Below are 15461 nucleotides of genomic sequence, written 5' to 3' on the forward strand. Positions count from 1 at the left end.
TCTCTGTCTTGCGGCGGCGAATGGGGGGGTGTCGTCACGTTACAGACATACCGGAAGAAGCGGCGTGCGCGAGCTGGGGCGCTGACTTCCGGCTCTTGGAGAAAGTTGAGCAAGAGTGGTTTGCAGGTTCCTGGTTTCAGAAAAAATGGACAGTAAAGGAAGGAAAGTGGTGGTTTGTGACAATGGAACCGGGGTAGGTTTTGGGTCTCCTCTCGCCTTGTCTTTGGTTGTAGGTTGTCACTGTTCCTCGCCCCCCGAACGTTGTGTTTTTTTTGTTTGTAACATTGTGACGGGCGAAGATTCCCTGAAACAGGAAGTGAGGAGCGGCGCGCGGCGGGTGGGGAAGCGAGCGTCCGGGGCGTCTGTCCGGCTCTCTTGTGTCTCTCCGCTCCTCCGGTGACAGTGATGATGCTGAGGAATGGCAGTGTGGGCTGTGGGCCATGATGCCATGGGCGTTGGGTGGGCTCGGGGTGTTCTTTTGTTTTGGCTGTGTACTGTGGGTGGGGGGGTAGTCGGGGGCTCCGCCCTCCTCACAGGTTGGTTCATATACAGTCAGTCATATAAACATTTGATGTGTTTCTTACATGAAGCCTTGGTGTGGAGCAAAGAGTAGGTCGCCATTGCAGGCTGGGTACCGGACACACCCGCCCATCCATCCACCCACCCGTGTCAAAAACTGCTTGTCAAGTACAGGCTTGCGGTAGTCCGGAGCCTATTCGGGAAGTATGGTACGAGAGGCAGGGTACACCATGGACAAGATACCAGCCCATCACGGATCAAGCGCTCTCTCTTACACACACACACACACACACGGAGTACAGGCAGTTTAGAGTCACCAGTCCACCTGAAACACATGTCTTCGCACCATGGGAGGAAACTCGCAAACTCAACACAGACTGAGCCTGCTTCAAGCCCATGTCTGAAGCCTCAGCCCAAGTACTGTACGGCACCGGCGCTACCTGCTATGCCTGCCTCTCCCACGACGGGCTGTGCGTCCGCGCACGGGGCCTTTCAAACGACGGCAATTGAGCCGTGAGCGCCAGCTGGTGAGGAGCTGGGGCCAAAACATTGGGCCTCATGTGCCTTCAAAACTCGACCGCCAGCAATGTGAGAAAGCGACGTAAGAAATGGCGCCGCGGTCTTTGTGGGAGACAGAGCTGATCGATAGCAGCGTTTCCCGGATGCGATGGAAATGAGACGTTCCAAAACAAACAGGTGTTCTGCGTTACCTTTGGACCAAAACAGTGGAACAGGTAGAGCCTTACAGGGTCTAATTTTTTTTTTTATGTTAAAAATCTGCCGATAAAAAGCCTCTATGTTTAATGGAAAGTGAAATGTAATGTTTAATGGATAAACGCTGGTGTATCGGATGTTTTCACTTCTGTCATGCAGAGACACACTCCAAGTGACACTTACGTCAGCACTGCTGTGTTTTGACTTCCTGTCGGCAGTGCCAAGTGGGACAGTCGCTCGGCTTCCTCTGTAGGACACCGAGGTTTGCGTTTTTGTGAAATGGAAGACCTGCAAGGCGGGCAGTTTCACCTTCAGATCTTCTCACCCTGGTCATCGTACTGAAGCAGGACATTCGGGGTTTACAGCGGACAAAGCGCCATCAGGAGGGGTGACGCGTCCATTCTTTTGGAATGATAGTCAAGCCTTTTCCACCTGACTCAGCAGCTTTGGACGTTTATATCTGTGTGTGTTTAAACAGCTGTATCCCATAAACCGCCCCAGGGGGTTTCAGTGCTGTACTTGTACATTTTGAATAGTTGCATTGTCTCTAGACCTTCGTCTGGGAAAAGCGTTTTTATTTTTTGTTTATGAATGCAAATCCATGTGTTGGAGGTGAGGGAGAGAAGCTCCTCAAATCAAGTCTTATGGGCGACACGGTGACACAGCGAGTAGTGCTGCTGTCTCACAGCGCCTGGGTAGTGTGAGAAGACGTGAGTTTGATTCTCTTGGTCTGTGTTCGGAGTTGGCATGTTCTACGCATGTCTGTCTGGGTTTCCTTCCACAGTCGGGCGAGAGGAACATTCTGTTCAGGTGGATTAGTGAATCTGTCACCCATACTGTGTGAGTAACAGTGTGTGTGTATTTCACTAATGTATAGATGAGCGACCCATGGTAAGTAGTGTGTCTAGCAGTGTAAGTCACCTTGGTCAATAAGGTGTGGGCTGAACACTACATAGTGTTCACTGGAAGTCACTTTTGGAGAAAAGCATCTGCGAAATGAAGTAACATGAATGGCTTAAGGCAGCGGAAGGAAATTGATTAAAATGAAATTGTGGGTTTTCTTGCTGCTGTTGGGGGGGACCTATCTCAAGTATCTCGTTCCCGAGTCCAGCTCCTGATAGGCTCATCTCTGCTTTCACCTGTCCTGCTACATTCTCTCAGGACCTGTCTAAGCTAAGGTAGGTGATGGAAGTGTCGGGGGGGCGGGGGTGGAGTGTGTTTATCACAGGATTTAAGTTGCCGTCGTTCGTGGTTTAGGAGCCTCGGGTGTAAAAGTGTCGTTGCATCTCCTGGAACCTCGTCTTCCAAGCGCTGCTTTAGTAGAAGCCAGACTACCTCTGTCACAGTGTGTTCCCACCCCTGAGCCTTCTGTGTGTCCCCTTCTTCTCAGTTTGTCAAGTGCGGCTACGCTGGCTCCAACTTTCCCGAGCACATCTTCCCCGCTCTGGTCGGCCGGCCCATCATCCGCTCAACGGCCAAAGTGGGCAACATCGAGATCAAGGTATGGCGCCGCCCTTCAGGTGGCTGCTGACACACAGGCTTCCTTTTGTCTTCTCCCTTTTGTTTGCTCATGATGTATTTTTGCTGCCGGTGGCATTGTTCCCTGGTGTCCAGTCCAGTACTGTCCACTCCACTAGAGCTCAGCCATTTGTCTGGGGTTCCTGTTATGTGGCAGGGGCTGTTGGACCTCCTCACTAGTCTTGACAATAGGGGACACTACACACACAGCTCTAAGGCTGATCTCTGTGGGGCCTTACACGGGAGTGGTACATGAATGGGGATCAAGTGAAAAACAGAATCTGCACACTGAATACTGTGGTAAAACATCAGTTACAGACCTCCCAGTTATCAGGTAACTGGGTGACACCTACACTTTATATTTCTTGTGTCAGCCGCTTTATTTCCTCCCGTGACGTACAGCTCAATGTAAACAAATGTGTATCTCCAGCAGTCAAAGAGCCTTAGACACAAATATAGGATTATGTGGCTGACAGAAGATCAGGAGAGAACTAGCTCTCAAAGTGATGGGTTCGAGACCCTTACTGAATGTGGGAGGGATTCAGCAGCTTCGAGGGACACGGGGAGCTCATCGCACAACATTGGGGACAACGGTGAGAACTGACTGTCTTTAGTTTTTGAACTCCCTGTGAGTGGGACCACCAAGTGGCCACAGCAGCCGTGTCTGAAAGAACATTGGGCACCAAGGTCTTCACCTCCTCTTTGTCAAAGCTGGATCATTTTGGATGAGTGAATCTCTATTACCACAGTATCTGATTGTGATCAGTTTAATTTTTTTTTTTTTTTAGTTTTTTCTTTAATTCTTTTTGTAAGCATTTCTCTTTGTTGGCTTTTAAATATTCATTTTTATTTGTTTGTATTAATTAATTTGGCATCTTGATGGACCATCAGAGACCTGTGGTATTTGTCAGGATTTAACTCCCTTTCAGTTTCCCTTAAAGGGTAGAAGGATGTGAAATTTACTTTGGGATTAATAGTGCTTGTCTGTCCGTCAATCTGTCTACGAGTTTTACAGCTAACTGTATTCCGAATTGGAAGTTAGAGTCCCTGCTGTATCACACTGTCACACACATTGCGACGCTTGCAGCCCTCTGTGCTTGAGCTGTTCCCTGGGCGTTTCCCCCTCATCGCTGACACTCTGCCTTTGCCCTCTCTCCCCCTCTCTGTCACCCTGGTGAAGTAGAGTAGGAAAAGGATGGTAAGTGTTGGATTGCGGTGTGCTGACTCGGCCTTGTCGCTTTTACTCTTTTCTGCTCTTTTACTTGCTTGCAGTTTGACCGAAGTCACTTTTCTTCTTTTAGACATTTTGCTTGAATCCACTGTGTAAATATTCCTTTGGATTTCAGTTTTCCTGTTCTTGCAGTACTTAGTTCCTGGAAGTTGGGCATTGAAAGTGAGACGTGTTTTTCAATGTATGTGATCGTGTGTGTTGAGAGCTTTCCTGCAAGGATTAATACAGTATGATCCCATGTTATCCTGTCCTGTATACAGCAGGAGGAGCACCAGTCAGTGTCCAGCTTCAACATTCCCCTTTTTGTGTCTCGCACTATGTCTGGCGAAGGGCTGATGAGTGTAGGAGCCTTCAGTCTGTGTCAGTCGTTCAGAAGTGCCACACGTAACCCTCGCCGTGCCGTCGTCTCGCCTGTGTGCAGGGTATCTACCTGCGGCGAAAGGCCACGATTACCGTTGTGTGAACACCGGAGACGGGTTGTTGCTCATAGAAATCCAGGTGAGGAGTACATCATGAGTGTAAGGAAGGTCCCTGGGATACTCATCAGATAACTGACCTTAGCAGCATGCCATTCTCTTTGGAAACACCAGGTGGCGCTGGACTCCGGTTCCACCGCAGCTGAGGATTTTGTGTTGCAGAAATATACACCAGGGGAGGTGTCTCCACAGCTAGGTGCAGCAGTGATGCTGCAGTGTATGAGCTGAGGTTGACGGGGGGGTCCCTCCAGAAGAGCAGACATCGGGTCCACTTGATAGTGCAGCAGTGGGCGGAGTTTGCAGTGACTGCCCCTAACGATGCACGGGCATTTTCTTGGTGTGTGCATGCTGGCTTGTGTTTTCAAAAGAGTGCTCCACGCATGGGCTGGATCGCTTCCCGTAGCCCCATCAGCGCCGCCCCATCGCTGACTGTCCTACTGCAAGCGTCTGGGGTCACTGACGCTCAGTGGTGGTGAGGACACCCACTGGGTCACCGAGTCCAAATAGAGGACTTCCGTCATCGTTCTGTGTGTCAGTTTTCTGACCTTTCACCCTTAGCTCATAGTCAGACATTTACATTCATTAATTTCTCAGACCGTTCTCTCCACAGTGACATACAACTCAGTAAACCACAGGTCCACACCAGTAATGTACAAAGAGCTTTACACTCAGACAGAGGATTATTGTCACACAGCTTGCGTGTCTGATACCACCATGTTGCTGGTTCAGGAGATCAGGAGAGAAGTGACTCAAAGAGATGGGTTTGAGACTCTTCTTCAACGTGGGAGGGATTCAGCAGCTCTGAGGGAAGCAGGGAACTCATTCCACCACATCGCTCCTTATGAGTGGGACTACGAAGTCAGCAGCAGCCCTTGATACCACAGCAGTCAGCAGTGATAGTGATTCAGGGGAAGATTCTTGAACTCACCACCTTCCCAACAAAAAGTGTTGGGCCTTTTCATTTGAGGTTGACCTCTGACCTCCCAGGACCTGATGGTGGGTGACGAAGCCAGCGAGCTGCGCTCCATGCTGGAGGTAAACTACCCCATGGAAAACGGCATAGTGCGCAACTGGGACGACATGAAGCACCTGTGGGACTACACCTTCGGGCCTGAAAAGCTCAACATCGACTCACGCAACTGCAAGATCCTCCTCACAGAGCCACCCATGAACCCCACCAAGAACCGGGAGAAGATCATCGAGGTGCATACTGCCTGGGGGCTTTTGTCAGGGCGCCAGCGCCACCTTGTCATGGCAAATGGCCGGTGGCCCAAATGGGAACATGGTGACTTTGTCAGTGTTTCTCCCTGTACTCACTCCATCATGTCCCCTCCCATCTTTCCCCAGGTGATGTTTGAGACCTATCAGTTTGCCGGAGTTTACATCGCCATCCAGGCAGTGCTCACTCTGTATGCCCAGGGTAGGTGGATTTGCACCCGTGGCTGAGCCAGACTTCCGCTGCTTTTCTTTTGCAGTTATCGTATTTGTGCTCTATAAGTGCAGCTCGTGTTTCTTAGCGTTCGGGTTTGACCTTTGGACTCTTTAGTGAGGACATGGAGACCATTGTCACTTAGTGTAGTGGCTAGACCTGCTGCCTTTGCCCTGAGAGGTTGCAGGTTCGAATCCCACCTCCAGGTGTAGTACTCTTGAGCAAGGTACGTACTCTAAATTGCTCTGGTAAAGTTGCCCTGCTGTATGAATGAGTAAATAATTGTAGGTAGCTTAACACTATAAGTCACTTTGGAAAAAAGTCTCATTAAATGAATAAATGTATTTATTCACCCCTAATTTACATTAAACATGTTCTGATGAAAATTTCCGGTTTTGGATCTGTCACTGAGTAACTGTTCGGCTCCCCGGTGTTCTGGAACTCTCGTATGTCCTTGTTTGCGTGCCGAAATGCCTCATGGAGCACCAGGTGAGGTAATGGTGGCAGCTGTTGCCTGTAGAGGCTGCACATTCAAGTTCCTCTTTCTGCTGCAGTGTTTACACTAAGTTGATACAATAAACAGTACTCTGCTGTATATATGGGTAAATCAGTGTGTGTATCTTAACACTGCAAGTTACTTTGAGGATGTGTGTCAGACAAATGAACTGACATGTTAAGTTTGACAGTTAAAGGTGTACAGGGAATGTACTGCCACCTAGTGGCCACAGTGTGGGGGCGTACAGGTTGTTCTGGACCATGACTTGTGGGCTGTCGCCAAATCATAGTGGTCACCTTGTGGTTCAAATGGTGGCTGAGTGACCTGTGTGTTGGAAAGTGTTGGGGGGGCATCTACCGGTCCAGCTGCAGCGCTTTAGGTTCTTCTGCGATTTGCGTCCAGGGCTGCTGACCGGCGTGGTGGTCGACTCTGGCGATGGTGTCACCCACATCTGCCCCGTCTACGAGGGATTTTCCCTGCCCCACCTGACCCGACGGCTGGACATTGCCGGGAGGGACATCACGCGCTACCTCATCAAGGTGTGTAATCTTACCTGTCTTGGGCGTCGTCATCTCCACAAACATACACACTCGCGCCGTCTCTGATGTGTCCGTGCCACTCGCAGCTGCTCCTTTTGCGTGGCTACGCCTTCAACCACTCGGCCGACTTTGAGACGGTGCGCATGATGAAGGAGAAGCTCTGCTATGTGGGCTACAACATTGAACAGGAGCAGAAGCTGGCGCTGGAGACTACGGTGCTCGTGGAGTCCTACACGGTGAGCCAGAGCCCCTTCCCCCTCCCCGCAAGATCCATGTTCTAAAATCCCTTTACTTACAATGTGTTTACCCTGTGAGCTGGGAAATGGTGGTAAATTACACCAAAACAGAATAGCAGAGCGGTGCCACTGTCACGTGTGAGTCAACTCATTTCCACAGTGTCTACATTTACATTTATTCATTTAGCTGACGCTTTTCTCCAAAGCAACTTACAGTGCTGAGGTTACAATTATTTACCCATTTATACAGCTGGGTAAATACAGCTCCTGTGTGGTGTTCCTGTGTGTCAGTGATGAGGAGCAAGATGAATGTTCTGCGTGTTTGTGGGATGAACTGGTCAATAACCGGCATTATAGAAAGAGTTGTTTTAAGTTGATCTTCATTATTATCCAGCAAACAGTTAACTTTTTTTTTGCAACTCAGTATTTTTTTCTTACATAGTTATGTCTGAGCTTTGTGTGCAGCCAAACCATTGAACACATTGCAGTACATCTATAATATTTACCATTTACTGACCGTGACTTTGAAGTTACGAACAGAACTGTGTTTGCAGTCGTGTTTACAGTTGCCTCTATAGCTGAAGAGTCTCTTTATTGCACTCCGGAGGGGCCAGAGCCCAGCATGGTAAAGGCAAGGTAAAGAGAATGCCCTCAGTCAGTGGCTCATTGCTGTGAGTCGCCACAGTGACCAGTAGGGGGCGGTACCATCCAGTCCCAGGTCAGACAGGGGCACTTTCTCTTTTCAAAGCGAAAACAAAAAAGCAGCAATCGAACAAGAGCAGCAGTGTGGCGGTCGCGTGGCCAACGGTGTGTGACATCACTTCCTGTGCAGCCACGATGCTGCGCCCGCTGGGGCTGAAACTCGAACGTCACGCCGTCAATGGGTCCTTTGTGCAAATCCGTGTCTTGTTTCTGGCTCTTCCCTCAGCTGTGTTCAGCCACCTGGAACACTTACAGAAATAATGTATGAACTGGCGACTGTAATTATGTAAGCAACTGCAATTATAATTATGTAAATTTTTTTTTTTTTTAGTGTCCATCCAGACTCTGACTTTTGTCCCATATTGTGTGGCTCTTCTGTGGCTAGCGGAGCGGTTGGGAGCGTTTTTGATGTTCCCTCAGTATTTGCTGCTCTTCATATGGAATACATTCAATATTTTATGCATTTCCTCCTCCGGTTTGACAGCTGATAAGGTTGTGTTTCAAACTGATGCCTCAAGTGAAGGGCTCAGGTGTGAAGTTCACCTCCTGCTGTAGTTCCCTTGATCAGCTTGTAAAAATGTAAAAGCTTCAGCTTTGCCTCAAAATAAATGTGTTGTGAAGGTAAACAGGTTATGTACCATGCTCGCTAGTTCAGTGACAGGTTCCCTCCCTGGGTTTGAACTTTGGGCTCTTTCTGGTCGAGTCCATCACTTGTGACCTGTGTGTCTCGCAGCTCCCGGATGGCAGGGTCATCAAGGTGGGCGGGGAGCGGTTTGAGGCCCCCGAAGCCTTGTTCCAGCCTCACCTTATCAATGTGGAGGGCGTTGGCGTGGCTGAGCTTCTCTTCAACACTATCCAGGCGGCCGACATCGACACCAGGTACATATCGGGAAGAGGCGTTTAATATCGAGGGGTGCGTGTCTTGTTTTCTGCCATCAGTGTGTGTGAGATGCTATGTGTCCCTCCCTTCCCCCTGCCAGGGCTGAGTTCTACAAACACATCGTCCTGTCGGGGGGCTCCACCATGTACCCCGGCCTCCCGTCCCGGCTGGAACGCGAGCTAAAGCAGCTCTACCTGGAGCGAGTGCTGAAAGGCGACGTGGAAAAGCTCTCGGTGGGTAACGCCCTCCGGGGCCAGAACATAAGGGGCTTGTGAATGTGTGCTTGGGGCTGTTTGGGCAGCACTGCCGCAGTGTTTGCCAAGTGCTCCATTGCTGTTTTTTGGGCCAAAGGGTTTCCTGACGGCTTGTGTTTTTAAAAATGGAAGGAAAAAAAAAAAAAAAAAAAAAAAAGAGGGAGGGAAAAAATAATGAATCCCAGCATCAGTTTAAGCATGTGCAGTGTGGGCTGCCGACCAGCGGGGGGGGTCAGACATCCATCCTAACACCTTTACCAGAGCCTTAGTAATTACTGTTACTATTATTATTGTGGTTATTATTATTATTAGCTGTTATTTATGCAACACCTTTCCTTTTACAGTGTGACCTTTGCACACTGACCTTTCTACACTACTTACAGTGATTTACCCATTTGTAGAGCAGGGTATATTTTTTTTTTTTTTTTTTTTTTTTTTTTTTTTTTTTCTCCCCCCCACTGTATTGCATCGGGGTAAGTACCTTCAGGGATACTATAGCAGAAGGTGGGATTCAAACCTGGGTCCTTTGAGTCAAACAAAGGCTATAATCCCATGCTGGAGTCAGACATACAGATATACACCGTTTGAAAGTGATGGTTCATTGTATTAAGATTTTACTCCTGTAATTACAGTAATGGGGAGGTCAGGTTTTATACACACGCTACTCTTTGAAGTGCAGCTTTTGAGGAACACGTGTGGACAATGTGCCTGTGGGGTCCATCCCGGATCTTTCTGGTTTACCCTGTGTGTGTCTGTCTGTGTGTGTCTGTCTGTGTGTGTGTGTGTGTGTGTGTGTGTGTGTGTGTGTGTGTGTGTGTGTGTATCCCATTTCCTCCTACACAGAAATTTAAGATCCGGATTGAGGACCCCCCTCGACGCAAACACATGGTGTTCCTGGGTGGAGCCGTTCTGGCCGACATCATGAAAGACAAGGACAACTTCTGGCTGACGCGTGAGGAGTACCAGGAAAAGGGCGTGCGGGTCCTCGAGAAGCTCGGTGTCACGGTCAGATAAACCCCGACCGCGCTGAGCAACACACCCGTTCCACCCTCCCCCTCTGTTCTCTCGCATCGGTCAGGAGGGCGGGGCTGGGGGCGGGGTTTGGAGCTGGCCTGGGGAGGGAGGGGTTCTGGAGACACAGGGGTGGAGGTCTGACAGGTTTCCTGGGGAAAAAAGTTGTTCTGCCCCATAACCATCACTGAATCAAACTGCCGACGTTTCAACGGTCTCTACGTGTGTGTGTGTGTGTGTGTGTGTGTGTGTGTGTGTGTGTGTGTGTGTGTGTGCGCATGTGCGTGCGTTTAAAGGGCCCCATTCAGACAGGCTGCCCACTTGTACCACTCAGCAGGTGAGCCCAAATGGATGAGTAACTGGGCTTCCGCCGGGATCTGCCTTTATGAGATGTATAATTTGAACCGGTGGGGGGAGGTGGTTTCGTCATCTCATGTTACTGGGGTTGGGGGGGGTGTCCCAAGTGCTGTTTGAGGTTTAGAATCAACTGGAAACTTGAAAACCCTGAGTTACCCATTCCTGATAAAGTTAAAAATGTTCACTGAGACCACAGAGGACTGTATTTGGTAATTATGGGAAAAAACTGTTCTGTCACCTTCTTTCCCCCCCATGGTGGGGGGGCAGGTTTGCTCTGTTTCTTTGGATATGTATTACTTTGAAATTGCTTTGTTTTGTACTGCGTACTCTTTGAGGTGCATTTTCTCCACGTGACACCTTACGAATGTGCCTCACACCATCACCACTGCTCCCCACGGAGCTTAAGAAAATGATCATTTTCTTTTAATGAGAAATGAGGGTGAAGGGGGCGGGGCTTCCCCACCGCTGCCCTTTGGAGGCTTATTGCGAGTCGACGGGTGACGTTTGTAACGCAGGTGGGACCTTAGTGTTATTGGACATGGAGACCTTGTGTGAGACGGCATTTCACTTTGGTTTGGCTCACGTGTGTATATTGGAGGCACTTCATATGCAGTATATATAAATATTTTTCCCCCCATAAACATTCATGCAGTGCCAAGTGCAGTTGTTTTTACTGGACCTACTTTTTCACAACATAACTGCCTAATGCCAATTTAAATAAAGTGCAGTGATTTATAAGACTGTGTCTGTGGATTACTGAGAGGGGTACATATACAGTGACAGGTGGACATGGGTGGGGTTACAGGTGGGGCCAGGGTGGTGGGGGGTTGAGGGGGTGTGGTCAGGGACGGAGGGGGGCTCGAGGTGAATGGGGCTGAACTGACCTGCTTTCGGTCCCTCTGAAGCGCCGCATTCCTAGATAGAAACCGTTTCTAAACGCCAACAACCCAAATGTTGTTTTTCCACAAGAAAACTGAAATACTTTAAGGTTGTCATAAGTTTGATTTTAGAGTTTAACTCTTCTTTTAAAGGCCCAGAGGTGGGAAGAAGAGCATGTAAAATACTTTTGCAGAGACTCTTTTTCGGCGATGGACTGCTGTTACATGTGAGATCGACAAAAAATGGAGTGATTGCTCTTTGGAGTATTTTAGTTTATGAAAAAAAAAAAATGGCCTGCATGAAACTTGCAGTGTATGCAGTTGTTGTAGCCAGTCTCTATACGTCTAGGTGTTCATAGGTGTCGCTCTTGTAGCAACTGGTACTGGTTAGAGCTACTGCTTTTGGACCCAAAGGTCACAGGTTCAATTCCCCCCTCCAGCTGTCGTACCCTTCAGCAAAGTGCTTATCCTAGATTGCTCCAGTAAAATTACTCAGCTGTATGAATGGGTAAGTAGTTAAGAATTGGGTCAGTAGATAAATACTGTAAGTTGCTGTAGAGAAAAGCATGAGCTAAGTGTTTAAAAATGGTTCGGTATTTGCTCACATTCACGCAGCAAGGTAATATTTCCTGGAGCAATTCAGGGTTAGTACCTTCAATCCTGGGCCCTTCAGCCTTAACCACTATGTAGCAGTCATGTGCTAGTTTACCTGTCTGAGAAAGCTGCTCAGTTCAAAGTGCTGGGTACCTGCTGTTGTACCTGTGAAGAAAGCTCCATGAGCTCATTTAGTTTGCTGCCAAAGCCAAGCTCTATAAGTTGTGTCCGTGGTGTAAAAGCACCCGCTAAGCGAATACGTTTTAAAGTTGCCGTGATCAAAAGTGTTAGGTGGACCGGGGCCAGAGGAACAGGGCGGTTCACGATGATCTTGGTCCACGTGTCTGTGCGAGAAGGCAGTACAGGTGCTTATCCCACCCCGCTGCTGGGACAGCATCTCCCAGCACTTTGAACGTATCCCCCGCTGGATGACCACAGAAAATCTCAGCTCAACTCGTATCCGTGGCAACGGTGCAGGTGGAGCCATTTCGATGGCCTCCTGCTGCACGTACACATGTGGGCGGGACTGTCAAATTTAGCCACCAATCGCTGAGACCATGCAAGGGTTCGAGGCCCACGTGGCCATGTCGCCGACAGGATGACAAGCTGAGGACCCAGGGGAAGTGGAGGGGAGAGGAGTCGTGGGACCAGCTGGGGGCGAAGGGTCCGTGGAGGGGCGTGACCCTGACCCACTGACCGAAAGGATGTGCCCGAGTGAGACGGGGCCCCTCAGGGTCGTCGCCACGGCTTTGAACCCAGCAGGAGACGGCGGCGGGACCTGGAGCCGTGACGGCGTGCTTTCAACGCTACTCCTGCAAGGGACACGCTTGGCAGGCCTCTTTATCGGGAAAGCAGCCATGCGTTTCGGCACTCCTCTTTGACCACAAGTCTTTTTGTGTGGGGAGAGAACAGCAATGAGATGCTCCAGAAATTCCATTTGAACTTTTCGTTTTTATCCCACGTTAGCTTAGTGCTAAAGGAGTGCAGCGTTTTTTTTTTTAAATGTCAAAAGTGCCAATTTTAAAGCGGATAGCGTTGTGGAGCGGAAGGGGGTGCAATGGCGTTGAACCTGTACACAGCTGCTCCTCGGCTGTCAAACACAGCTGAGACAGAAGCATGTTCGTAACTCAGTTTGTAACTAAACTCACTTTTATATCCAACTCGCATTATTCTCTGGTTTAGGTCTGTAAAAGTCTCGAGCGTCACCGTAATAAGCTTTCAGAGTGATTGATGTAAATTAAATTGTGCCCCCTCCCAAAAAAATCTTCCAGCTTCCCTGTTTCATTGCAGGTGCACTTCTCTTGACACTCATGATAAACGTGTTCACGTTCCTCATCTTGTTAATGATCGCTGACACTCAGGAAGAGCAGACAGCAGCTGTAAACATTGTGGAAAGGAGTTGAACTGAGGTGGTTCCACATTCCTGTTTTGTTTGGCTTCTCTTTGCTGCCACCTGTCAGTTTCAAGGCTGAACAAAGGCTACAAAAGTGATATAAAATAGATCAGTGAAGGAGGGAAATGGAGAAACGTGAAAATTCCCACCTCGATCGTTAGCAACACAAGGAGCCAGAAAATGGGTTTGTGACGTCGCAGGGGGAGAACTTGACACTGCAGCTGCAACGAACCACATGGAGGTTGAAACCAGACAGCAGGGAGCAACCCAGTGCAGCAGACTGGTGCAGGAGCCTGAGCCCAGGCTCATCTGGTCACTTGGATGTGAGTGTTTACCGAAACACAACCGGCAGGAACAGACCCATCCAAGTCTGCAGGAGCCTGAGGATTAAAGGTTAAAGATAGATCTTTGTGTAGCAGGCAGTGGCTTCCAACACCGTGTTTCTCTTGGACCAGCCAGGAGGGTGTATTTTCGAAGCCCGTCTCACCGACCGCGCGGCCTGTCCTCGATTTCTCCGCCTACAATGCTGTCCCAGACAGCACGTGTGCATGGATCTTGTTCTGCGTGTGTGATTAAAGGACATTTTAAAAACAAGTCTGTGTGTGGAGTCATGTATTTATACCGGTGTGTGTGTGTGTGTGTGTGTGTCTGTTATGGGCCACCTCATCCAGGAAGCTCTGAGACACAGCAATTACATGATAGACCGTTAAACACACACCTCCCCGGACCATGGGGGGTCTGCTTGTAAAGGAAGGAAGTGATTTCTGGAGTCCAAAGAGAGCAGGAAAAAGAAGAGTGGGAGTCAAAACCTGCAGAGGGACAAAGGGTAAGGGGGGTAAAGGCAGAAGAGTTTGGCAACATTGCAGCACAAAGAGGCTTCGTGTGGCTGATCACTCTGTCTAGAGTGTGTGTGTCATTCGCATGATACATGACATTTCCCCACGACAGTAGTGTAACATGTAAGAGGTTTGAATAGAGTGTTTTCATGGGGCGTACTTAAAGCTCTGCGTTCGCAGATCACATTAAATATTGAAATGGTCATTTTATTCATTTACCAGCTGCTTTAATGTACCTGAAAAAGGCGTTAAAGCAGTGTAACGGTGATGCGCTGGACTTCACACTGGGACAAGACCCTACATCGTCTCATATCGTCGCAACTCAGAGCAGAACGTGACTGCCCTGTGACACTTGGGACCTGTGACCCCGTGACCAGGTCCCCTTTCACAGAGCTGGTAGGGTAGGGGTTAGAGCTATTGCCTTTGGACCCAAAGGTCGCAGGTTTGATCCCCACCTCCGGCTGTAGTACCCTTGAGCAGGGTACTTACCCTAGAATTGCTCCAGTAAATTTAAATTACCCAGCTGTATAAATGGGTAAGTGATTGTAAGCATAACAGTGACCTTAACATTGTAAGTTGCTTTGGAGAAAAGTGTCAGCTAAATGAATAAATGCGGTTCAGTGGCGCACACACTGCTGCCGAGGCCCGAGACAGAGAGGTGAAGGGTCGCAGTGACCGGTGCCATCTGGCCCAGAGTTCTGCTGAGAAAATATAACCGTGGAGACTAAAATAAAAACCCCAAAGGGTCAGTGAGGGGGGAGGAAGGAGCCTGTGTGTGTGTGTGTGTGTGTGTGTGTGTGTGTGTGTGTGTGTGTGTTTTCACCCATCTGGCCAACAGGTCATAATGCTTGAAAAGCAGTTGTAGAGACAGGGGAGGAAAGGGCAGTTAGTGCAAGTCTATATAAAGAACCGCTATAAACGTTAACCGCGTTCGCGCCGTGGGCCGGAGCGGGCGCCAGCCGAGGACCGCGTTCAGCTCACAAGCGAACGCGAGGACGAGAAAACACCTGTCAGCGCTGAGGCTCCACCCCTCGCATGGAACCCGTCTCCAGCCATTGGTCCCCTAGTCATAATCACCCGCACACACACGAGGGTAAACGTTCTGGGGAGACTGTGGACCACGTCAGCTCGGTTGCCAGTGTTGCCTTTTTACATAAAGCCCTGAGGGACAAACATTTTGGGAAGTTCTATTTACAATGGAGCTCTGACACCAACTCCTCACGTTACACACGTTTGGGTTACGAATTTTCCAAACATACAAACGTTTCCACATTACTGTCCGTTTTCTAATAGTTGTGCTGGAAAATATGGAAAAAATGTGAGCTGTGGGACCACCGTAATCCAACTCACGTCCACAGTGTTTACAGCTTCCGTCTGCTGTTCCTAAGAGTCGGTGAT

The 15461-nt window shown here is 49.1% G+C and overlaps 1 protein-coding gene across 1 annotated transcript; it reads left to right on the plus strand.

The window, feature by feature from the left end:
• The first annotated feature begins 62 nt into the window (after positions 1–62).
• LOC108927095 (actin-related protein 2-B-like) lies at positions 63–11027 on the plus strand. The gene is made up of 9 exons (XM_018740138.2): positions 63–193; positions 2624–2734; positions 5446–5661; positions 5806–5878; positions 6786–6922; positions 7009–7158; positions 8594–8739; positions 8841–8973; positions 9838–11027. The coding sequence occupies exons 1-9, from the start codon at positions 146–148 to the stop codon at positions 10006–10008; spliced, it is 1185 nt and encodes a 394-aa protein (XP_018595654.1). The 5' UTR covers positions 63–145; the 3' UTR covers positions 10009–11027.
• The last annotated feature ends 4434 nt before the right edge of the window (positions 11028–15461 follow it).

This window comes from Scleropages formosus, chromosome 4, assembly GCF_900964775.1.
Source record: "Scleropages formosus chromosome 4, fSclFor1.1, whole genome shotgun sequence".
NCBI classification, from domain to species: domain Eukaryota; kingdom Metazoa; phylum Chordata; class Actinopteri; order Osteoglossiformes; family Osteoglossidae; genus Scleropages; species Scleropages formosus.